Source organism: Mastigoproctus giganteus, chromosome 1 (assembly GCF_048544385.1).
Source record: "Mastigoproctus giganteus isolate SK-2022 chromosome 1, ASM4854438v1, whole genome shotgun sequence".
Lineage (NCBI taxonomy): Eukaryota > Metazoa > Arthropoda > Arachnida > Uropygi > Thelyphonidae > Mastigoproctus > Mastigoproctus giganteus.
Genome location: NC_143575.1, coordinates 145,080,024 through 145,106,940, shown reverse-complemented (window position 1 = coordinate 145,106,940; position 26,917 = coordinate 145,080,024). Strand labels below are relative to the sequence as shown.

Sequence of the window (26,917 nt, the reverse complement as noted above, 5' to 3'; positions counted from 1 at the left end):
AAGAGATTGGTGCCAAGCAGCTCTCCTTTACAACAACTTGGACAGACTTCAAGGATGGTCAAAAAAAAATTGGCAGCTATTTTAACGCAGCAAAATGCAGTCCTAAAATTTGGGAATAGCAGCCAAAAAATAACTTAATGGTGGGGTTAAATTAAAAACAACAGAGGAATAAAGGGATTTGGAAGTTACAAAAGTCAGACACAGTTCTCCAAGCAGTGTAGACAGGAGGACGAGGAAAGCCCATGATGTCCTTTGGATGATTTATCAAACATTAGTTCAAATTAAGAAAGGATAGATGTAGAATAGATGTGCGGAAATTTGCCTTTAGCCAGCGGGTGGTTAATTGCTGGAACAAACTTCCATCTGTCGTTGTGGAAGTTGATAGGTTAAATAAATTTAAGGAGGAACTGGACAGGCATTTGGAGGGTATGGTGTGATTTTTTTTTTTGGCTGATGCTGCATAAGCTCCTACACTTGCTTTCTTGCATCAAGTGCCACTACTACTACTACTACTACTACTACTATTTGTTGTAGAGAGTGAAGTAGAAGGCAATCATAAACAGAACAGAACATAAGGAAAAAAAAAAAAAAAAGCTGCCAAAGTGTTCAAAGATGAACAATCTGCTTGGTGAGATCACTAAAGGGCACCTTTCTCTATGCAGTAGAGACATGCTGCCAGGACAGTTCAATGATATATAGAAACTTTGCTAGCACAGATAAGGAGATGATTATTCTTTTGTACAAGGCCATGGTTAGGCTCCATCTTTGGTACTGTATATAGATCTGGAGGCCTCATTTTAAGAAGGATATAGATATGCTGGAATGGGTACAAAGAATTACAACAAGATTTGTGAAGAGAACAAAAGGTGCTCTCACCAAGAAAGAATTCAGTTTGGCAAATTGCAGTGTCTGGAGACTAGGCACCTGTGAGATCAGACTGAGGTGTTTAAGGCCTTTAATGGACTGAGTAAGCTAAATGTTGATGGCATTCTTCCTACTTTCTGAGACTACATACAAGGGGGCATAAATTCAAATCGAGGAAGGAAGGATGGTTGCAGGATAGATATGCAGAAGTTTGACTTCAGCCGTCAGTTGGTTGATTGTTGGAACAAAGTTCCATCTTTTGGTGTGGAAGTGGGTAGTTTGAATAAAATTAACCGAGAACTAGGCAAAATTTTGAAAGGTATGGATGGGTGAACTGCATTTTTTTTTGGCTGATACATTAGAGCTCAATTAGAAACCAGGGCTAACCAAGCACTTAGCAAGCTCCAATGCTGGGTCACCACTCACAATCTTGCAAATACCCCAATAAAACTTAATCAGTAATCAAATCAAATAACTAGTCCTGGTAACTGACATGAAGCTTACCTTTTAGCTGTATCTCTGATTTGTACTTTACAAGTTAGCTTGAACTCTAAGCACATTTCCGGTAAACCAAGAAAATGTCAATGACTTTTTCTTGGTTAACTACAAAAACCTTAACTGCTTTCTTGAATAATTTGCAATTACTACTACTATATAGCTGGCAATTGGGCACATTAGAGGGGAGGACCTGATTGAGGGCTAAGGCTCTGAGAAAGAATTAGTAAAATGACTGAAGGAAAAATATTCACTCTTGTAAATGATTCCAGAACAAAGGATCATAAAAATTCAAATTACAGGAAGGAGATTAATACTGGATTGCAGAAAGTTTTCTTCTAGTGTTCTTAAATTATGCAAATAAGTTATCTCCATAGATAATTGAGGCCATCAGCCTCAATTATCTAGGGAAAATTCAACTAGTCAATGGGATAGTTACCTACGTAAGGAGGGAAAAAGACAAGTGTTTATTTTCTGTTTTTTATTTAGTTATTGCATTATTATCATTTTATTTTATTTTTGGCAGGTGTATCTTTGCACTATATGGCTAATACTAATCAAGAGCCATATTAAAACAAGTATATATTTTGAAATGGTAGGTCAGAAATAAAGAGAAAGAAAGGTTTCTTCAATTTCTACATATTTCTATAGCATCCAATTTGCCTGTTGCTCACTTATCTGTAACATTTATAGTTACAATTTCAAGCATCTGTTCTAAGTTTCTTGGAGGGTAGGGAGAGGGGCAGCTAAGTTCTCTAAAACAAATGCTTCTTCCATCAGCTAAAGACAGAATACAAGTATCATCATTATTTCCTAAATAAAGGAAAATGTCACTCACAATCTTTTGCTAGAAAAGTTGATAAGTGGATGCTGAAAATGCTTATCTGTAAAACAGAGGCAAGCAAAAACTGCTCTCAAAATGTACTTCTGCTTACCTTTTGATGAATTTGTAAAACAAAACAAAAAAAAAAAAAAAAAACTTTCTAATTTTTATATATTTATTTAACTAAACATTTTATTTCCTTTAAATAATTTTAAAATGAAGAGATTACATAGGCCACCAAAGAATCACTTACCACAAAGTCTAGAAGGTTCCCAGTGTATACTGTATATCCAATTCTCGTGAGCTGTTAATACCGATTCCAGGATCACAACAAATCTGTATATAACACCTATAAGCAAAATGCATCAATCAGATAAAATCTGTTATGTTGCATGGAAAATCCTAGCCTATACATATTCATTTAAAATATGAAATAAGATTATTTTTTATCAAATCACGTTTCACAATTATATGAGGTGTGGCTATTAAATAAAATGACTGAATGTGCAGTCACTATACAATAAGCATCACCAATTAAACAAAGGCACAGCAGTTGAAGTATTTCTCTTTCTTTCTTTTTGGTAGTTGTTGGAGCATCGGCTTCTGTGGCCATAGTGAACCTCCCAAGGTTTTTTGCAGTACTTTGATCCCAGGTGGGAAGGAGCAGCAGTGAGTAGCACACGCTTCTTGATTAGACCGGGGTTCGAGCCTGTCACCACCAAATACGGAGGATGCGGAAAGGTCAGGGAATGACCACCGCATATTCCCCGAGCAATATGGCCTTAGTTGCTAATGCTCCTAAAATCCAAAACAACAACAACAACAAGTACTTTGATCCAAGTCCGAGGTGGGATTCGAACCCACGACCTTTGGGTTGCCAGGCAGGTACTTTAGCCACCTGGCTAGTCCGGTCGGCGCAGTTGAAGTAACTGAGAAGTGTGTGTGTGTGTGTGCGCGCGCGCGCGCGCGCGCGCATGCGTGCGTGCATGCATGCCAAGATGACGCCAAAAATTGTGAACAATGATCAAAGAATTAGAAGACTCCTAGTTTGTGAGTACTATAAAAAATTAAAACCATGCTGCTTCTTTCCTTTGATATTAAAGGAATTATTATGGTTGAATATATCCCATCAAATCAGACTGTCAATCAAACATACTATATTTAAGTTCTAACATTAAAAGATTCAAAAGAAGAGACCTGAATTGTGGAAGTTTGGTTGAATGCTCAATGAAGAATGAAGACAATGCTCCACTACACAGTGTGCTCTCTTTTCACCAGTTTCTTCCAAAAAATGAATCCCTGTGTATGAACATGCACCTTACTTGCCAGATCTAGCCACTTGACTTTTTTCTCTTCCCTAAACTGAAAAGTGTACTTAAGGGAACCATATTCAGTACACTGAAGACATTTAGAAAAAAACGACAAAAGTGTTAAGGGGACTTACAGAAGACTACTTTCAGAAATGTTTCTGTGCTTGGAAAAAATGTATGGAACAGTGCGTGCAAGCCCAAGGCAATTATTTGGAAGGGGATAACTCAGAAGGTACACAATGGCCAAAAAAATATGAACCACTGTATGAACACAGTCACAGACAAAAGAAATATAAATAAATGCAGATACATGCAAAGAAAACTATGGCATGGGGTAATAATGAGTTGCCTCATTGAGTATAAAGATTGCAGAGGTTGTTTGCCCGCAGTAATCTGAAGTCAGAATGGGGAAAATGTGCCATCTATCACACTTTGAAAAAGGGCTTGTTTGTGGGTGCATGTTTAGCAGGAGTCACAATTCAGAAGGGCGCCTCCGTAGCCAGGTGGGAAGGAGCAGCAGTGCGTAGCACATGCTTCTTGATTAGACCGGGGTTCGAGCCCGTCACCACCAAATACGGAGTATGCGGAAAGGTCAAGGAATGACCACCGCATAGCCCGGAGCAATATGGCCTTAGTTGCTAATGCTCCTAAAAACCAAATAACGAAAATAACGAACGAACAATTCAGAAATGAGAGAGAACTGGTTTCTCAAGTTTTTAATGACTGAAAGGCAACAGTTCTTCCACATCTCAAAGGATTAAATGTAACAGAAAAACAATATTATTTTTCTGCTACATTAAAAATACACAGGACATCCAATGTCCAGCAAATAACATGTGAATTCAAACAAGCTCAGAACTTCCCTATTTCAACCTGTACCATGTACAGGGAATTGAAGAAATTGGCAGTCGCCTGCCTATTCTTAAGTCAACTGTTTCAAGAGAAAAACAGAAGAATCTACTTGCGGTGGTGCCGAAATTGTTGCAATTCGACAGTTGAACAATGGAAGAAAGTCATGTGGTCAGACAAATCATGGTACACTTTGTTTTGCCCTATTGGTAGGCAGAGAGTTGGCAAGAAACTCACGAAGTGATGGACCCTGCCTACATTGTTAAGACAACCCAAGTATCTCAAGGTGGTACCATGGTATGGGAAATGTTTCGTTGGCATGGACTGGGTCTGTTGATACTGGTGGAAGGTCAAATGTCATTCAGGGAGTAACTGGATTTTGTATCTGCTCTACTGCAACCTGCAATGTTACACTTTTATCCCAAAGGTGATGACCACTTTATGGATGACAAAGCAACAGCACGTCATGCCAGAATCATTTCAGGAACATGACATGGATTTCCACCAACTCCCCCCCCCCCCCACCCCCACACACATTCACATGATCTCAATCCAATTGAGAATGTGTGGAATATGCTGGAGAGAGTTATCCTGCAACAACAATACAATTAAACCAAAACACACTAAAATACACCATACAGAATCCATGCCATGCCACGCCACACACACACACACACACACACACACACACACACACACACACACACACACACACACACACACACACACACACACTTGCTGTTATTTGAAACAAAGGCAGTATGATTCAATACTGAATAAAGGTTTCTATTTTTTGGCCAGTGTGTGTATTTCATTATATTTATTTTATTGCAACAGTATCATTATTTAATAGCCAAACCTTGTGAATTCCAAGTACTACTTATAGCTAAATTATATTGACTCAAAAGGCTGCTAGTTGGGGAGAGCTACACAAGTTAAATCTCCAATAACTATCATAAATACATGAATAAAGACACCACCATGTAGCTCCAACCTCTTCCTCCAAACAGATAGTAGTCAATAACTTTCAACTACTTCAAAAGCTACTATAATAGGATTACACTTGACTCGAAAGATGCAGCTGATGAAAGAAAGTTGTGAACGTTAAAAGCACGGAATATGACATTCGTTCAGAGTGTGGTACTTGCTTCTCTAATAAAGTGGCAGTTTGGATGGCATTAGAGCAGCTGAGCAGTGAGAAATGATGTACAGTAAGTTTAATGAAACTAATGTGACAGGCATGTGGAAAACAATAATCTTAAATTGGCAACTAATTACATCAAAAATTTTTGAGGGCTGTTGTGGTGACTTATAATAATGCAGAGCTGATGCACATCGTGTTAAAGTATCTTCCCACAGAAAACTTCAGTAAATGAATGACTGCAGGCAACTTGACTTTTTCAATAAATATCATACTACCAATAAAACATATCGTTGTTCTTTTAATAGCAAATTAAAATTCAAAATTTTATTTGCTTATCCTCATTTTCCTAACCACAGTTTCATTTAAGATAAGTTAGAGAAATAAAGAAACAAGAAGTTTTCATCAAGGGACTGCATGGGAAACTGTGATCAATGGAAAAACTGTTTTAGAACATTACAAATGAGCATGTAGCAGCTTCTCTACAGTTTTTGAAAAATTTTTTGACAAATTGATGGAACCGAAGCTCACTATTTATACCTCATATTAAAAAATATAGGACAATTATAATACTTGCACTGGATGCAGCATTTGAAACAATAACCTTTATCTCTTAGAAAAGTATGACCCACTGAATCAATCTGGCAGAAGGGTTAACATTTTAGCATATGCTGGTGACTATTGCTCTATGCAGATTAGAGCAATCACAGCTTATTGTAACCATATATTGTAATAAAAATAATGAATTATCTCTGAACACTTAGGTTTTATGTATAACGTTAAAAAAAATAAAAAAAAACCTGGAATTTTCGAAAATCTGGAACATGCTATGTCCTTGAGAATGCCCAATTTATGAGGTTCCAATGTACAGTTTTATCACCATTGACTACCTGAAATAAACTGCAACTACCTGGTTAGCCAATCCAATGCTCATTCGAGGAGTAGAGAAGGTAAGATGGACCAAGAATATATTGTAAAAAGTAAATTAGCAACATCTTTCTGCAAATATATCATGGAATAAACTAACCATTTCATTTTAATTGGAGCAATGTGTACACCAATTTTCTTATACATATTAATGTTTAAAAACAATAAAAACATGCACACCTGCCAGATTGATCTTTTTACTTTTGCAAAGGCAGAGATTAGATATTTGTAGGCAGGAGAAAATGGAGCTTTTACCAAAAAAAAAAGGAGGGGTGTCTTTTTTTAAATTCCACGCTGCACTAGAAATTAAATTTCATTGACAAAATACCTATTTTATATAAAAATACAGCCGTTGATCATTCTCAGCAAATAAAGCTGAAAATATATCTTACACTGATGACATAAAGCAGATCTGCCCCATAAGCAAACGAGGATTCCACAACAGCCATGAATGATTTAAATAATCTAATTCTAGAAACATACATTTCGCACTGGCAATTAATCCTAATAAGTTGCCCATATTACCTTCTCTCTAAAGCCAATTCCAACATATGTCTCACCAACTGAATGATGAGGCATATGTTGGGATCTCAGTCATGAGAAGCATTTGGGGATCATCTTCGACAAAAAAGTTGTTTTAATCAGCACATGCAGTCATCCAAATCTAGATTTGCCGAAAATGAAAGGATTTCCTTTCAATGCTCTACTGCATGATAGAGATATAAAACCATAGAGGAATATGTGTATCATGTTCTCCATCCACTGGTATTATATGGGACAGAAATCTGGGGCCACAATTAACATCAAAAGAATGTACTGAGGTGAATATTGGCTATTACAGTGGATAAATGAATCATAGTGGCATAGTGTTTGGGGTAAGGTGCCATTTTCTCTGCCTAGTCTCTGCCAGGGTCACCTGAGCTTCCTGGATGGAGACCAAGTAAAAAAAAAAAGTTTATGTGAGAATGATAGTAAGAGAGTGGAAGGTAAAGTGAGTAAGAAGTAGGAAGATGAGGAGAGAAGGCATCCAGCAGAGAGAGAGGTATGGAGGGATCAAAGCATTGGATCACCCTGGGCTGGGAAGCCACACAGATACAAGGAAAGTAGAATGATTGCAGGGCTAAGGTGCCCTGCAAAGTAGAGCATCAATTTGACCTCCCACACCTGAAGCAGAACCTGACCCACTTTACAGTGTACAGGTAAAAGGTCAAGGATCCCATGTCCAGTAACCAGAACACTAACAATGTCTTCATGTAGTGTTAAGGTCAGCAGAATGTCTCTTTCCACTCACAGTTTTGTACGGTTAAGGGAGGTAGATTCTTCTGAGGTTTGTTCTTCTGTATGAAAATTTAGAAAGTTCCCTGTAGTGGTCTTTGTTTGTGACAAAAAAAGATTTCTTTGCCATGAGGAAGAGAACCCAGTGCTTGAAGCATCTTGCATCTAAAAGGATAATAGTGAAGACAAATGTAAAGAATATGTTCCCAATTCTCAGGCATACCGCAATTGCGGAATGTGTTATTGGGTTCACATTATGGTATTTTCACAATACCTCCATTTATGCCTACGGGATGCAAAATATGTTTCCACAATTTTTTAAAGTTTGCACTGGCAGGCAAAAACTTACATAAAATCGAATTTCTGTAAGTCTAGTATTACATAAGTCGGGGAGTTCCTGTAATAATAAAATACAAATGCACACGTAATAATAATAATAATCAAAGCAAGAAACTATTTCCCAGCATAAAATTAAGGGTACCTATTGTAGCAGTAGTGAGAAATATATTTGTTTATGTTTTGCTAATTTGGTAATTCATATTAACTGTTTTGAGCATCAAGCAATTTTCCCTATGATTTCTAAAGTACACTTTCCAAGCGAAAAAGTTTTATTTATTTTTTAGTGACTTTCTGCTTTATTTACTTCAAGTGGTTCTGTACTTAAAAGTATTAAAGTAAGAACATGGAAAGGAAATTACCTTTCTTTATTTAGTGTGTGTGTGTGTGTGTGTGTGTGTGTGTGTGTGTGTGTGTGTGTGTGTGTGTGTGTGTGTGTGTGTGTGTGTGTGTGTGTGTTAATTTCTAACAAAATCTACTAACTTCTCCAACCCATGGTCACTGCTGACACTGCTCACATATTGCGTCCAGTAACCTGGGAGAAGAAACTCACTCTTCCAGGGCTAAAAGGAGCAACGATGGATATGAACAGACGTATGGTTCCCTTGATCCAGCTCCACTGACCAGAGATGATATGAATACATCATATGCAAAGTGGCAGAAAAAAAGAAGGAACTGAAAGCTCCTTTTTTTCTAATTCTGCACTCCTTGACAGACAACCCATTGAGTAAGCTGTCCCAATTTTTAATTAAGAAATGTCTTCAAAATGTGACTGGCCCACCAAAAATGGTCTGAAGACTTATCAGGAGACCTTCTAGTAGAGATGACTGAGCATAAACACTCAGAAAGGCTCTTAAAAGTATCAAAATTTGGTGGAATTGCCACAAAGGTTACCCTGCATGCCACCTTCAACTCTTCTAAAGGTGTAATAGCAGATTGGGATCTGGTTAATGTATCTGAAGAAGGGATCATTCAAGAATTAAATGATCAAAATGTAATACACGATAGGAGGGAGTATATGATGAGAGCCTTGTCGATCAATTCGGCCCTGGAAAGATTGTGCAAGGCTCAAGGGGTAGAATTTTTTTTCAGCCTGGACTGTACTTGTTAACAGGAGAGATTGCTTCTACAGGGATGGGATACACTTAAATAGAAAGGGTGCAAGAATATTTGCTGATGCTATCGAGGCAGTGTTAGGTGGGTCGGAAAACTGCTAGCTTGGGGGGAGACAAAGACCAATAGATTGACAGTAGCCACTGGCAGAGGTGAAAGAGATTCTTGCACTGCTTCTATTAGAATGAGCAGAAGCCTGAAAAACAAGATGCATGGTATTTCAGAGACTGCTGGGAGCCATTGCGGTACAAGTAAACACATGGGTTGTGTTAGGGTAGCTAAGAATAGAAATAGGTGCATGTATACTTGCATGTACACCAATGCTAGGAGTTTAGTAAATAAATTTGATGAATTTGAGGTATTGCTCGAAACATCAAAGGCAGATATTGTTGGGATATCAGAGACGTGGTGTCACACAGATATAAGGAATGCAGAACTGGAATTTGGGGAGTACAACGTCTACAGAAAGGATAGACTGGATAGGAAGGGAGGAGGGGTTATGCTATTAGTTACGAAATACATAAAATCCAAGGAAGTGAAGCCAGTGAACATCGCTGGACAGTGCAGTGTCGAGTCAGTTTGGTGTGACATAAGCATTTGGAGATCAAAATTGAGAGTAGGAGTGTGCTATAGGCCTAATGACTCTGATGAGTACAATAAGAAACTGTACAGGGAAATAGAGTGGGCCAGTAAATCAGAGAGTCTTGTAATGGGAGATTTTAATTTCCCAGATATTGACTGGAATTTGGGGGCTGGTCACTCACACACTAGCAAGCCTTTTGTGGATTTATTGGATGATTGTTTTCTACATCAGCATGTTCGGGAGGCAACTAGAGGGAGTAATATTCTTGATTTGATTATCAGCAGTGATTCTTCATGCATTAAGAATCTGCAGATAAATGAACCACTAGGTGGCAGTGATCACAGTGTGCTGAAGTGGGATTTACTCAAAGAGGTAACTACCATTAGGGGTAAAGGGAAGGGTTATTGCTTCCGTAAAGGCGACTACGATGGACTGAGACAGTATTTAAATTCTATACAGTGGGACCAACTGATGATGTTACCAACAGCAAATTCAAAATGGGAAGCATTCAAAGAACTTATCTTGGAAGCTACTAGGCTTTACATACCAACTAAGAAATATTGTTCAAGGTTTAGGCCAAAATGGATGTCAGATGAACTAATGAGGCATATGGCAGAGAAGAAAAATGCATGGGATACATACAAATTAACACATGACACAGAAGCCTATGATAGATACAAGTTGATATGCAACCAAGTTACAAAGGAGGTTAGGCAGGCGAAGGCAGATTACGAGAAATCCTTGGCAAGGGATGCAAAGAAAAACAGCAAAGAGTTCTTTACTTATGTAAACTCTAGAAGGAAGGGGATGAATCAGATTGGTCCACTTGATATTGATGGGTCAAGTGTTGATGATCCTGCTCAGGTAGCTAACAAACTAAATGAATATTTTGCATCGACATTCACACATGAGGAGTTATTCAGCGAGGGGAATGCCAGAGGTGTATTCAACTCTAGCAGTAAGCTACAGAATCTTGAAATAACTGGGAGTAAAGTGGAGGAGAAACTGTTGAAGATAAACACAAGAAAGGCACCCGGGGTGGATGGGATCTATCCAGTTATATTAAAGGAGGCAGCAAAGGAAGTAAGCAAACCCTTAGCCATAATTATGAGAGCTTCCTTGGACTCAGGGGAGGTACCCATAGACTGGAAATGTGCAAATGTGACCCCAATTCACAAAGGAGGATCAAAGGCTGACACAAGTAATTATAGACCTGTGAGCTTAACTTCTGTTCCAGGAAAATTAATGGAGGCACTGGTTAAAGAAGCACTGCAGGATCATTTAGACAAGACTTCAGTCATAGCTCAGACACAGCATGGTTTTGTTAAGGGGAAGTCTTGCCTGACCAACTTGATTGGATACTATGATGCAGTCACAAAAGAACTGGATGCAGGGAATAACTTTGATATTATATACTTGGATCTTAGAAAGGCTTTTGATACTGTTGCACATGGAAGACTGCTACACAAATTGGAGCAGTGTGACATTGGAGGCAAATTGCTGCTATGGATAAAGGGGTGGTTGAGGGGGAGAAGACAGAGAGTGGTAATCAATGGACACTGCTCATCGTGGACTGATGTTATTAGTGGAGTCCCTCAGGGCTCAGTGTTGGGTCCATTATTGTTTTCTGTATTTATAAATGATATTGATGATGGTATATCGGGCTTAATGTCCAAGTTTGCAGACGATACAAAGGTTGGCAGGGTTGTCAAGGACACCACTGACACTATGCTGCTGCAACAGGGTCTGGAAAGGTTGAGCAGATGGGCTGAGAGGTGGCAAATGAAGTTTAACATTGACAAATGTAAAGTACTACACATGAGAAACAGCAACCCCGGAGCAACGTATCAACTCTGTGGTACTACACTGACAGTGGTAGAGAATGAAAGGGACTTGGGGGTGGTTGTGCAGGCAGATATGAAGTTCTCTGAGCAGTGCAGACGGGCTGCAAGAGTAGCTCATGGAGTATTATCAATGATATACAGGAATTTTTCCAGCAGGGATAAGGAGGTGATTATTCCATTGTATAAGGCGATGGTCAGGCCACACCTAGAGTACTGTATACAGGTCTGGAGGCCTCATTTCAAGAAGGATGTGGAGCTGCTGGAACGAGTACAGAGAAGGGCAACAAGATTAGTGAATGGAACAAAGGGGTGCTCTTACGAAGAAAGGCTTAAGTTTTGCAAATTACAGTGTCTGGAGACTAGGCACCAGCGAGGTCATCTGATAGAGGTGTATAAAGCCTTGAATGGTTTAAGCATGCTCAATGCTGATGGGATTCTTCCTCTAGCTCAGAAAAATCACCTGAGAGGGCATAAATTCAAATTGAGGAAAGACAGATGTAGGATAGACGTGCGGAAATTTGCCTTTAGCCAGCGGGTGGTTGGTTGGTGGAACAGACTTCCATCCCTTGTGGTGGAGGTTGATAGCCTAAATAAGTTTAAGGCTCAGCTGGACAGGTATTTTGAACGAATAGAAGGGTGAAGTGGAATTGGGTTTTTTTTTTTTTTTTTTGGCTGATGCTGCATAAGCTTGCTTTCTTGCATCAAATGCCTCTACTAATGCTAATGCTAATACACGCAAAAAGGACAGTCATTAAGAAAGAGATAGAGAGTACTTACTCCTACTGGAATAGTGATTTTTACATTCAATACACCAATTCTGCCATTAACTGTAAAAGCTGGATATTTGGGATGTAAAATTCGACCTTACATTCCTAACCCAGTCTGCTGTTTTAAGTGTCATTAATTTGGGCACACCCAAGTAGTCTCCAGAGGTGTAGAAACCAGTTTCAGTGATTTTAAAATAATTGAAGACATTGTTCAAATTACCTGTGCCTCCTATAGTTCAAAAGAGCACATTCACACAGACTGCACTATTAAAACACGATGCTGTCCAAATTGCCAAGGAAATCATTTGGCATACTCAAAGAAGTGCATCCAATGGCAGAGAGAAAAGAAAATTAAAAAATACAGAGTTGAACACAAAGTGCCGTGTTCACTAAATTGCCTTATGCTTCAGTTGTGCAAAAGTAACAATGATCCATAACAGTACAGACCGATTGTTCAATTACTCCTAGCATGTCAATATCTGACTGCGTAATATCAATCCTTTCCTCAGTAAAAGAAAGCTCTACGCAACAACGTAAAACTCTTTTGGTAAATACGCCACTGACCATACCACCAGATAAAGTCTCTGTACGGTACCAAATAAAGCAAAGTTCTGAAGGAGAGGATTAAAAATCCCGCACTGATACCATAGACCAGGGGTGGCCAACAAGTCGACGTGGCTTTAATTTCGGTTGATCACGATGAATTTTAAACATATATAAAAATAGATTAGTCAAAATCTAAATATTATTATTGTGCGTCCCACTGCATACGCTTATTACAAATCTATTGAACTATATGACCACTCTTGTTGCCGCGCAGCCCCTAGGCTTTTCTAGTGAAAATTCACGCAGTTACGTTGAGGAGAGAAGAGCGTATGTTTTGAATTCTTATTTGAATACTATGAAAAAGAGTAAAACGTATCATTTTCATCAAGAGTGGGAACTAGAATACTTTTTGTAATGATGAAAGAAAAGCACTCCATGGTAAATACCAATCGGATTTTTCGCCTAATAGTGACCTTAGAAAAAATAAATTAAAAGAACTTAAATCCAGATTATTCGCGCAACAAAATTTCTTCATGACACTTAATTTACAATCTAAAGCAGTAACTGTAGCATCATTTAAAGTGAACCATCTTATTGCAAAAAAATTCAAACCATTTTCTGATGGTCAGTTCATCAAAGACGCATTTTTAGAAATAACAGATTCTCTTTTTTGAAAATTTTAAGAACAAAAATGGAATTAAAAGTGCTCTTCAAGATCTGCAATTATCTTGAAATATTGTGATGCAAGGCATCGAAAAAGTGAGTAAAAATGTGACCGAACAATTGCATGCTGATATTGCTAATTGTGTGTCCTTTTCTTTACAACTAGATGAATCTACAGACATCAGTGAAACAGCTCAATTGCTCGTTTTTGTTGGTATATTTTTCGATGATTCTGCCACTAGAGAAGAAATGCTGGGTATGGTTTCGTTAAAAGAAAGAACTAGAGGTCTTGATATATTTAATGCATTCAAAAATTTTATTGAAAAAATTAAATTACCACTATTTACGCTCGTATCAATAACAACAGATGGAGCTAAAGCAAAGACAAGGCATCTTAACAGATTCATTGCATTGTGACAAAAGGATGATGAATTCCCAGTTTTTTTGAGTTACCACTGTATCATCCACCAACAAGTGTTAGCCAGCAAAAGATTAAATACTAAAAGTATTATGGACATAGCTTTCAAAATCATGAATTCCATCAGAGGCAATCTCTTAAAAGGAGACTGTAGAGATTATTATCAGCATCTGCAAGATACGGAGTGGTTGTGTGATCTGGCTTTTTGGCAGATTTTACGAGTAAATTAAGTGATCTGAAAATATCAATTTTTGGCAATGGCTAAGGATCTCAAAGAAAAAAAATTCGATCATTTTGCAAATATGCATGATCATTTGCAAAAGTATCCTGTTTTTGAATTTAATAGTGAGAAATATTTCTGAAATTGAGAAAGTTGTGGATGATTTTGAAACCAGATTCAGTGATTTTAAAACAATTGAAGACATTGTTCAATATATTTCTTGTACATTTAAGGTCGACTAAGATATGAAACAAATTGCAGAAAAAATCACTGAGATTTTTCCCACAGAGAAAATATTACTTGAAAATGAAATTATTACATTGCGAAACGATATCTTCCTAAAAGCCAGGTCATCAGAAAAAGACTTTTGGAAATGTTTGCCGAGAAAAGTACTGTAAAAAAATGCAGTGAATTTTTAAATTACTGTTTTTGTTCCACATATTTATGTGAATCGGCCTCTTTGTATTTGAAACAAAAAAAAAAAAAAAGACAAAGAACCGCTCCACTCTTACGGACTTGCATACAGAAGATTCTTTACGGTTGGCCTTACCAAGGTATATCCCCGATTTTGAAAGCTTGGCAGATGACAAGACAAACTTCACATAAATAAAAAATTTAAATATGTATGAATTTAAAATAAGAATTCTGAATTGTATTTAATTTTAAAATTTATAAACAACATTTTACAATATGTGTTGATTAACCTTTTTAACCATGAGCAATGAACTTCTTGAGATGGTAGATTACGGCACATTTTGAAGAAAAAAAGTCGATGGCATCACAAATTAAGTTGGCCACCCCTGCCATAGACGATGACACAAAATCACATAAAGATGATCCTCTTCTTGAAATACATGCAGAGGAAGGCATGGACATCAGTAGACCAATATTCCCAAAAAGGGAAAAATCAAGACTGGACAGGTGAAAACAATCTGCATCCCAGAAGCAAGGAGACACACCTGATAATCCTGAGTAATGCATAGTGGAATTGTCGCAGATTCCAAGCTAACTCATATGACATTTATGGCTTAATTACTGAATATAAGTGCACTATTCTTTGGTTACAGGAAGCGAACTTGAACCCTCAAATATCTACAGGGTGTCTCAAAAATATTGGTACAAACATTTGTTTGTACCAATTGGCACAAAAATTGGTACAAAACTAGTAGCAGAGGCACAAGAAGCAGAAATGACACAAGATAGTAATTAGTGGCAAACATTTATTTGACATAATATTAACAATGGAGTACGAGATGGATGCATTTCATGATGTTACAACAGATGCTCGAGGGTTCCACCACAAGACGCGATGCATGCATGACACCGATGCAGCATGGATTGGCGGACATGGTCGAACACACCTGGAGTTTCTTTGACAGTAGCAGCAGTGCAGACGAGTCTCGCCACGAGATTCATTTCCATCTCCACAGGCGATTCATACTTGATACATTTGAGGGCCCCCACAGAAAGAAATGAAGGCTCGATAAATCAGGTGAGTGTGGGGGCCATGCAACGGGTCCAGCACTGCCAATTCATTGATGCCCAAAACACCTGTTCAAATGGTTATGAACACACCTTCCATAATGGGCAGGTGCCCTGTCATGTTGAAACCAAATGTTGCATCTCACATTTGCTGGAACATCGTCAAGTAACCCTGGTAGAACTTGTTCAAGAAAGATCTGATATTTAGCGGAGTTCATGCGGGATGGTAACAGGTATGGGCCAACTAAGCAGTCACCGACCATACCTGCCCACACATTTATTGCGAAGCGATGTTGTGCCGCATGGGGGTGCACACTGTGTGGGTTGTCGTGAGCCCACACGAGCTGTTATTTTTGGTTTTTAGGAGCATTAGAAACTAAGGCCATATTGCTCCGGGAATATGTGGTGGTCATTCCCTGACTTTTCCCCATTCCTCCGTATTTGGTGGTGAAGATTTCGAACCCCGGTCTAATCAAGAAGCGCGTGCTATGCACTGCTGCTCCTTCCCACCTGGCTACGGAGGCACCTCCACACATGAGCACTGTGCGGATTGAATAAGCCTTTCCGAGTGAAATAAGTCTCATCTGTGAACAAAACCTAGGCTGGAAAATTCAAGTCTTGAACACTTTCTTGGAGAAACCACTGCGCAAAAGCCACACGTGCAGGATGAGCTTGGGGGAGTGGTAACGGAACCCTTTGGAGATGAAAGGGGTGTAAGGAATCGTCGTGCCAGACACGCTGTACACTGCAACGAGACACTCCAAAGGCAGAGGCAATGGCATCTGTGCTGGTAGTAGGATTATTCTAGACGGCATTCAACACACTTTCTTCCATGGCAGGAGTTCGCGTCAAACGTGATCTGCCCGCACTACTCTTGTTACCTCCAAATGACCCATAATCACACAAATTTTGATGCACACGCACAAACAAACGGTGGTCTGGTACATGTCTGTCTGGGAAGCATTTTCCATAAATTTGTTGAGCGGCTCGTCCATTGCCCTCTGCTAATCCATACACTAGGTGCATGTCTGCCAGCTCACAGTTCGTATATCGATGCATGCTCTTCGTGCGGCAACTACTGCTGCTTGAATGAGTAAACCAGAAATTTTCCCTCTTGCGAACTGATGAACAGCGCCATGTACCAAATTACGGTGACGTTTCCAGTTATGGGTTCCTATGCGATTCACAATCCTTTAGATGTTACCTATCTCCCCTAAACGTTTGTACCAATATTTTTGAGACACCCTGTATAAGCATAAAACATAATATAACGATTAGAAAAGACAGGAACAACTCTAATATAGCATATGGAAGAGTAGCACTGCTAGTAAACTCCAGAACTCCTTTCAGGCCTATCCCAACTGCAACAACTTTAGAAGCAATCACTGCTAGAATTATGGTCTGGATTGCAGTAACAGTTGTTTTCTTAAACCTTTCACCCAATCATTCATATGGTTTAGCAGATTTGGATGATTTAGTTACTCAGCTGTCACCATCTTTTTTTATCGTGGATGACTGGAACGGGCATCACCCCTTATTATCGGTTTCTACTTTGAGCGTAAATTTAATTGGTACTGGTTTCTTTTATTAGTTGTGATGGATATTTCCTGCCAATAAATTTTTTAGTGAGGTATTGCAATTCTGTGGATATATCTGCTTGTGTGTGACTATATTTAATAGCATTATATATCTGATTATAAAGAACTGCTTTTTTGATGTAGAGGAGGGTGTGAATAGTAATGTAAGAACTTCCCTGTATGTGTCTTCTTCCTGTATATTTTGGTGCCTAAAATTGTACTGATTTTATATACAGCAGGCCCTCATTATAATGCAGTTTGCTTTATGCTGATTCTCTATAATGCTGTCACAAATCACTATGACACTCTTTTACCAGCGTACAGATTGCATTTTTGGCATATTTAACGAAAATGTTTCATCTGATGGAGTCGATAGCTTGTAAATGAATATCAAAACAGCATTATAACGTTTCCCACGAAGACTTGAGAAATTTTCCCACACTCAGTGAAAGATTCTCGCAAACTAATTTAATTGCAGTACAGTGACTTGTTATGTAGTTCCGAGATCAACATTTTAAAAAATGATCAAGTATATTGCTTGTAACATTTGCGTTATATGCATTTATCCAAAGTTTAGTCATCACTCAGTACAGTATTAGACATTGTGCGTAATGGACAGTTTACTCGAACATTGTATCATAATTAATGCAACCAACACAGTTACATTTTCGAAGAGTTAATAATGGAGGATAAGAATGAAAAAGCAACAATGTCTGGATGTAGAATGAAGACTACAAATGTAAGAAAAAGACTGAATTTGAAACTTAAATTGGACGTTTGAAGTGAGTCAATTCTGGTCAACGACAAGCGAATGTGTGCCATAATTTATGACTGGCAGGTTTAACTGTAAGAAAAAAAAAAAAATAAAATAAATAAACAATTATAAAAATAAAGAATTAATTTTAACAGTGGGAAAGACAGTTGTTCCACTGCAAGCAGCTAAGGCTAGGCCGGCTAGTAGGATTGAAATGGAGAGACTTTAACTAATTTTATTGAAGATAAAATTAGTTAAAGTCTCTCCATTTAAAGTCTTGCCGGTAAATGTGCATCTTTTCACTACCGTTTATTATTGATTAAGAAATATCCTATGGCACAGACCACAACTCACAAATACATATGTTACCTTATGGGAATGTGGCGCTCGCTTAGCTTGGATTCGCTCAGTGTTCTGTTTTTCCAGAACGAATTATCAGTGTTAAGCAGGGGGTCACCTATATAGTAAGATTTAGAAAATTAATTTTATTATCAGTTTCTACTTCGATGGTAAATTTGAGTCTCTCATGCATTGTATTAAATGTATTAAATAAAGACTATTAAATAACTAAAGACAACACTTTGACAAAACGTACTGATTTAAATGTTAATGACATTTTAGAGCTCACGTCACTGTTACTTAATGCCAAGCAATTTAGATTTCGAAATAATATATATATGAACAAATTTTTGGCCTTCCTATGTGCCTCAGTATCTTGGCCCCTTTATCCAAAATCTCTCGCTTCTATTGAAGAAAAAGTACTTCAACCTCTTCCTCTAGTTATCAAATTATATAAGAGATATGCAGATGATGTCCTTTTAATAGGTAATAAAACAACTATTGACACTTTATTTAATAAAATGCATAAGAGACTCAAATTTACGCTCAAAGTAGAAACTGATAATAAAATTTATTTTCTGAATCTCACTGTAAATAAAATCGGTTCAATTTTAGGCACCAAAATATACAGGAAGAACACGCATACAAGGAAGTTCTTACATTACTACTCACACCATCCTCTATACATCAAAAAAGCAGTTCTTTATAATCATATTTATAATGCTATTAAATATAGTCACACACAAGCAAGTCTATCGACAGATTTGCAATACACCACACTAAAAAGTTTATTGACAGGAAATATCCATTACAACTAATGAAAGAAACCATTACTAAAGTCCATAATAGTATTAATAGCCAACATTAATAACCATTTGAATAAGATACACAGACCCATTATTGTCCTTCCATACCATCAACAATATGCTAGACAGCTTCGACAGATTTTTAAGAATACAGATATCAAGTTAATATTTACATCTTATAATAAATTAGGTTCTAAATTTAATTCATACAGAACAACATGAGTATATGACACAGGATTACAATAACATTATATATTTGATTAGATGTCAACCAGATTGTCAAGCATGTTACATTGATAGTGGAATAGCTACATTTGGGACTTCAAAAATTTCTAATACACATGCCTACTACCACTTTAATTATAATTTATGAACTTTCATTATGATTAATTTAAACCATAATGAAGAAAACAAGGGGTGATTATGAATATACAAACACAGAAACTAAAAAGGTAATGGCAGAAGAAACATGCAAATCAAAGAAATTATACAGGCTGGGCTCGATTAACGCAATTAATTCGTCTTGTGAGTGCATCGCGCAAAACAGAAATGCATTAATCGAATATAATAATCAATAGAAAAAATTATAATTTGTCTGTGACCTTCAGGAATGTCCATAAAGAATTTTAAAAATACTTTTTAACTGTATACCATGTAAAAGATAATAAAAATAATTATAGAGTTAAATATTTATTGCATAAAATACATAACGAAGAAACTAACTATTTCTAGGGAAATATTTGAACACAGTTGCTTGAACAGTTTTGGCTTTCTTTTTTTCATCATACAATTTCTGATAGCCAACAACAAGCTTCTCTAGGCCCTGTCGAAATAATATGCTTCTTTCAATGTTAGGATCAACATCCATTACCTTTTGTTTAAGATTCTCTACGATACGAAAGATCGCCCAGTTCTTTTACAGTTATCTCCTTTGTGGTAACATTTTCATCTGGCTCACACTCTTTTTTCTTCAGCTTCTTCGTACGCACACTGTTCCTCTATTTGAAGGAGATCGTTGTCACTTAGCTGTTCTGAATGCGAATTCAGTGATTCTCGAATGCTAGCCATAACCAAGTCGTTGAAACCAAGGTCATTACCAATATTAGTTATGTCTTCAATAACGTTTTGAACTGCATCTTTGAAGCTAGTAAAATCGTTTGCACAATGGGGTAAAAGATGCTTCCAAACTGTTCTCACATTGCTGGATGTCACTTCTTCCCATGCAGCATGAATGTTTTCAATGGCCACTCGTATGTTATATTTTTTCCAAAATAATGGTACAGAAATTGGATTGTCTCCCCTTGTAGCTTAAGTGCCTGTGCAAATGTTCTAAGGAGATAGTAAGCCTTGAAAATTGCAATCGTCCTTGGTTCATGGGTTGCAATAACGAAGTTGTATTCGCCAGTAAAAAAAAAAAACCTTCACATTTTCATTTAAGACACCAAGTGCAGAAGGATGTCCAGGTGGATTATCTAAAAGCAACAGAGCTTTAAAAGTAAGATTATTTTTCTTGCTATAAGCTTCAACTGTTGGACAGTAATAAGCTGTACACCAGTCTTCAAATAGGGCTTTGTTCACCTATGCTTTTTTATTCAAATGCAAAATGACTGGAAGAGTTCGATCGCTGTATCCTTTTAAAGTCCTAGAATTTTGTGTATGGTACACAAGCATAGGTTTCAGTTTATTTTTGTTGTTGTTATGGGGGTTTCATGGCGCATAAGCTACTTGGCTATAATGCGCCTATTCGTTTATTATAAAAAGGAAATCAGAAAGTCTCGTACAGTCAGTAAGGTCCTTAATCAGAAAAGTTTAAAAATTCCAGTTTACTTGAGGAAGCGAAAAAATTCAGAAATATTGGCTTTGTCACCAATCAAATTATCTAGAGTTATTGGTTGATGAATGTTAACCAGAAATTGCAGGATTGAAATTCTGTCTTGTTTATAATAGAGGCAGTCAAGGAGAACGTGTTTAACAGTCATATTTATATAACAATGAGGACACTGTGGTGGATCATCTCCTGTGAGTAAATGAAGGTGGGTTGGGTGAGTATGACCTATTCTTGCTCTTGAAAGGATTACTTCTTCTCGTCTTGATGCACGGATGCTAGAGTGCCAGATTTTCGGATTCTGTTTAATCTGAAGGAGTTTATTATTAGTTTGAGAATGCCATAGTGCTGCCCATTCTGAAAGGCATGCAGCATTAATCATTAGTGCATAGTCTGATGCTGGAACAGGGATATTGATTAAAAGTAAGGTGGTTGGGTTTTTTGCAGCATTATCGGCCAGTTCATTGCCCAAAATACCAGAATGTGCTGGTATCCAACAGAAGGTAACTTCAATCTGCAGTAATAATCTTCTAATTTCATTAATAACAGGGTGAACTTTATCTGAGGAATTACACAATGCCTTGATTAAGTTGAGGGAATCAGTGTAAATTACTGATTTTAAAGACTGGTCAGAAGAGAGATTTTGTAAAGCTAGTTTAATTGCAAATAATTCAGATGAAAAAATACTGAATTTAGATGGAAGGGATGCTGATACAATTGTATTCGGAAACACTGCAGCTGCTCCAACGTTTGAATTTGATTTAGAGCCATCTGTGTATATTGGTAAAAAATCAGTATATCTTTGAGTATGAACTGCATGAAGTTGTCTGATATTTGATGGTTGCAAAATATTCTTTCCCCATTGACAGAGGTAGTGTCACTGGTCAGTATAGAAGGTGGAACCCATGGTGGTTGAGTATAAGTTGCTACCTGTTGTACGGAATGGATGGAAACATTCCGAACCTGCATTAGTTCAAGAAGCTGAAGACCAGCTGGTTTTACTATGCTAGGTTTATTTCTGTACAGATTTTCTAATGGTGGATTGAAAAGGATATTTCAGCAATAGTGATTTGCTACGTAAAGATAGTGGGGTTCATGAGCATCAATGTAAAGGCTGTGTGCTGGTGATGTTCTGAATGCACCAAGTGCAATCCTCAGTGAACTGTGTTGAACTGGATCAAGCCAGGGTAATGCACTCTTTCTGGCAGAATCATAAATGGGAGCTCCATAATCAAGAAGGGATCTGATTAATGCCCTGTATAATCAAAGTAGGGAGGTACGATCTGCACCCCAGGTTAGGTCAGATAGTGCTCTAAGTATGTTTATCTTTTTTAGACAGGCTGTATGTAATTTTTTAATGTGCTCTAAGAAATTTAGCTTGTTGTCCATGGTTAATCCTAGAAATCTGATGTTATTAGCTACTGGGATGGAGATATTAGAGATATGAAGTTCAAGACCGGATGAAACTTGGCGTTGTTTACAAAAATAGATAGCAACTGTTTTCTGCTGTGAAAGTCTACAGCCATTGATAATTAATGAGATTGGGTGTGGTCAGACATTGCCGAAATAAATTCGGCTTTATTTTTGGCTTTCTTTGCTTTGGTGCAATCCTCATTCCACCAGTAGTTATAATGCTTCGGCCGGGCGGATTAGTTAGTGGTATTGTGTGTTTAGCCACATTTAGAAGTTAGAAGGTGCAATGTAATTTGTCACATTATCAATAGGCTGGAGGCAGATTTTTTTCTCATCAAGAGCAATTGATGACTGAAATTTTGTCCAATTTGCACAGACAAATTTCCATTTTCTGCAGGGTTGAGTTGAAGGAGTCAGTGCTATCAAAAAGTTGCATACTATTGGAAAGTGGCCACTACCCATACGATTATTTAATACATACCACTCTATTGTCGGGACCACTAGTGGTGAACAAATTGAGAGATCTATTGCTGAGGTGTGTCCAGTTGGAAGCTGTACATATGTGGGTGCACCAGTATTAAGTATGGTGAGATTTAGTGCCTCTAAAAAGCTTTCAATTAGTCGACCCTGTCTATCTAATTTAGTAGCCCCCCATAAGGGGCGGTGACCATTAAAGTCCCCTAAAAGAGGTCTTCAAGGTCTTTTAAAGAGTAAGTATGGTTTGGCAGTAGGTAGATTGAGACAAGTCTTATTGCAATGTGGAGAGTTATATGAGCAGCAATGGCTTCTATTTCCGTTTGAAGTGGTATATGTTTAGTTGGGATCTTTGAATTAACTAGGATTGCACACCACCATGGGCTGCATTAGCTGTATTTCGATCTCTTCGATAAAGGCAATAGTTCTTTATCGAAGGAGAAATTTGCATGGTTAGGTACATTTCCTGGAAAAAAAAGAGCAACTGGAGAATAATGATTAATTAGATCTTGGATATTTGCAACGAAAGCCTCTACAGTTCCATTGTAAAATACAAGGCATTATTTGTGTTTAGCTGATGGGGCTGAATCTGACTGGTTTATGACGTTCCAATTTTTGTTTGTCTTTTTTTTTTTTTTTTTTTTTTTTTTTTTTGGAAAACTGGCTGACCAGTGTCCATTTCTTCTTCTTCAGCGCATGGATTTCTAAAATAGGATCTTCCTGTATAGATGTGCCATCTGTGTCCTGAATATTTTTCACAGCATTTGAGTTTGTAATACGAGATGTGGTAGCAATCACTGGAGGAGGAGCTGCCGCTGGTATTGTCAGAGGAGTATTATTTGCTTGGTCTGTGGTCTTGGATTGTTGCTTGCGTGAAGTTGTTTGGAGCTCAGAGAGGACATTTCTTGCCCAATCAGAAATTGATTTATTAGTAGGAACTGTAACATCAATTTGAACAGAGACTGCTTGATATTATTTTACAACAGGGGTTAGGTACAAAGGTAATATTTGCAATTTTGGTTTATAGTTGGTGCAACTAGTTTTCTCGCTTCTTAGTAACTGGTTTTGTTCTCAATCTTGTATTTTGCTATTTTTTTCTTGGTTTTCCACTTTTCACATGTTTTGGAATATGCAGGATGGTCACATTTGCAATTTGGACAGGTCATTTTTGTAACTGTGCAGTCATTTTGTATGTGGTCTGAGGATCCACAGTTGGGGCAGACAGGAATTCCTCTACATACACTTTGAGAATGGCCATACTTCTGGCATTTATAGCATCTTAAAGGGTTGGGAATGTAGGAACGGATGCAACAAAATAAATAACCTGCTTTTACAGCAGAGGGTAAGTTAGGCATATTGAATGTAAGAATAATATTTCTGGTAGGTGCCAGTTGATTATCTTTTTTAACCATTATTCTTTTTGCTTCTATTACATTCTGTCCCTGCAGTTCTTGGGTTATTTCCTCCTTGGTGACATTTAATAAATCCCAACTAGATATGACACCCTTAGATGAATTTATGGTTGCATGAGGAGATATTTTTACAGGAATGCCAGCAAATCTTGTTAGTTGTAAAAGCTTTTCAGAATGTCTTTGATTCGTGGTTTCTATAAGTAAGTCTCCTGATTGCAGTCTCTTCACCATCATGGGAGATCCTGCAATACCTTACAGATGTTTCTGTATAACAAATGGAGACAATATAATCATAGGCTGGTTATTAAGAGAGTGGAAGATTAAGAAAGATGGGCAGGGTTGCTCCATGCGATCAGTCCTGTCTCTCAGGGTTGTCATTTTCGGTGTCGACATGGTCTGTATTTGCCATGTTTGCTCCTTTTTGCCCTTGGCAAGAGGACTTATCTGCCAAGGTTTCTGGTCCTGCCAAGGGGAGGCAGGAGCAGTGCCACAAGGAGGCCAATTGAATAGAAAAATTAGTTGATTAGTAAATAAATAAATATATGTAATAAAGAAGAAAGGTGAATTTCCCCTTTTTCTTCTTACTTGAGGCTTTTCACGTGTAGAACGGGTTTATAAATGAACTGCTAATAGTAAACGATATAACTTAAAACAAACTTATCAATGGGAAAATCACTCTTTATTTCGCAATAGAACGCTTGACCTCGAATTCGCTTGCATCCGCATCAGTTTAAAATCTCCTAATAAAAGCGATCTTTTGAGACGTTATACCCAGGTTGGGATGCTTCATTTGCAGCCAAATAAGTTCTAGTTGGCATCCATTTCAAAAATAGGCCTGTTTCATCTACATTAAATATTTGCCGATAGTCATATTCACCATCCTGAATGATTTTTTACAATTCTGCAGGAAATTTGGCTGCAACATCTTCATCAGCACTAGCAGCTTCCCCTGTTACTTTAACATTATGCAGTCCTGCTTGATTTTTGAAACATTCAAACCACACTGAACTAGCAACAAACATTTCAGTCTCGTTTGATCTTAGTAAAAATTTTAATAGCTTTGCTCTGAATATTGTCCTTAGATAATGGAATCCTTTTTTGATTGCAATCTTCTATCCAAATTGATAAAAGACTTTCCATTTCAATCATTATTGGAGTTCTGTTTCTGGTATTTTGTAAAACAAATGAAGTTGAAATGAAATGAAGTTTACCTTTCTATATTTGTCCTTACAGCTCAAGATAGTTTGTACAGTAGACTCACTGTATCCTAGATCACTTATGATTTTTTCATGGTTTGCACCACTTTCATGTTTTTTTAATAACTTCCAAGTTTTTCAGATAAAGTAATTTTTTTTTATTGCAATCACATTGTTTTTCACTTTTTCTTTTATCCATAATTAACAGGGGTAGAAAATTAGAATTTTTAAATACGTCTGCACATGACTTTATTAGCAGGCAACAAACAAGTAACACATCTACTTCCAATGTTGACGGAAGACACTGAAGCGGGGCAGCGTGCAAACACTTGTTTATTGGCAGTCAGATGCTTAGCGTGCGATTCGAATCTTTTTCAACTATCACATAAAAAAGATCGCGTTAACTGGAAATTTGCATCACGTAAAGTAAAAAGTGGTATCATTTTTTCAAATCATGGTAACTGAAAAATGCATTAATCAAATTCGCGAGGCCTGGATGTATGCCATTTATTACATTTGCTCATTTTAACTATGGAGTCAGTAGCCATGGCATGTGTTATGTTTTTGGTTCAGTCTGTTCTTTATTTTTTTATTTATTATTTTTTTGATATTTGAATCATACAGGGACATCTGCTGACAGTATTCTGAATAGAAATCAAGACTGAATGTGATCCTTTTGGGTTACATGTCTTTATTTTATTTATCGAGGATAAAGTACTCTTCCTTTGATGGGTGTAAGGATGTGTCCCCTAGGATAGGAAATCATGCATTTGCATTGCCTTGAGTTTGAAGTCACTTTAGTTTGCTTTCCAATTTTATTTTACTTTGAACGTCAAGGCATCTTGGTGTTCAGGTAGCACAACTGTACCTTCCAAAGTATAACCTTAATTGCAGTTTAGTATATTTTACTATTTTGGTGGTTTATAGCATCTCTCTAAATTGTCTTGAGGGCAAACCACATTCTGTTTTCATAGTTAAGTTAAAACCATATCATTACTACATGGAGCACTGGGTTTTGGTTTGGTTGTTTTTTTTTTTTTTTTAGGAGCATTAGCAACTAAGACCATATTGCTCTGGGATATGCGGTGGTCATTCCCTGACCTTTCCACATCCTTCGTATTTGGTGGTGACGGGCTCGAACCCCGGTCTAATCAAGAAGCGTGTGCTACGCACTGCTGCTCCTTCCCACCTGGCTACGGAGGCGCCTGGAGCACTGGGTAAAGGATAAAACAATACTGCAACTGTCTTATTTGGATCAATACATTAAAATCATTGTAAAGGATGATCCAAAGGGCCCTACCAATAGCCAGTAATAAAATACAAAAAATTCCACCATAACCATATTCCTTAGTGAAAATGAGCTTTCAAATGCTAGTAAGTACTAAGCTTTAACAATTTAAAATAAGAAAATACAATGGATATTCCTGTGAACTGGACTAATATAACCCATTTCAAGAAAAGGGTT

At 37.5% G+C, this 26,917-nt stretch overlaps 1 protein-coding gene across 1 annotated transcript in view; it reads right to left on the bottom strand.

The window, feature by feature from the left end:
- The window catches only part of Elp2 (elongator complex protein 2), a 407,540-nt gene that overhangs the window by 261,503 nt on the left and 119,120 nt on the right, over positions 1-26,917 (bottom strand). The window contains exon 8 of the mRNA XM_090382492.1: positions 2,436-2,531. Coding sequence (XP_090238618.1) covers positions 2,436-2,531 — 96 coding nt within the window. The remainder of the gene's footprint in view (positions 1-2,435; positions 2,532-26,917) is intronic.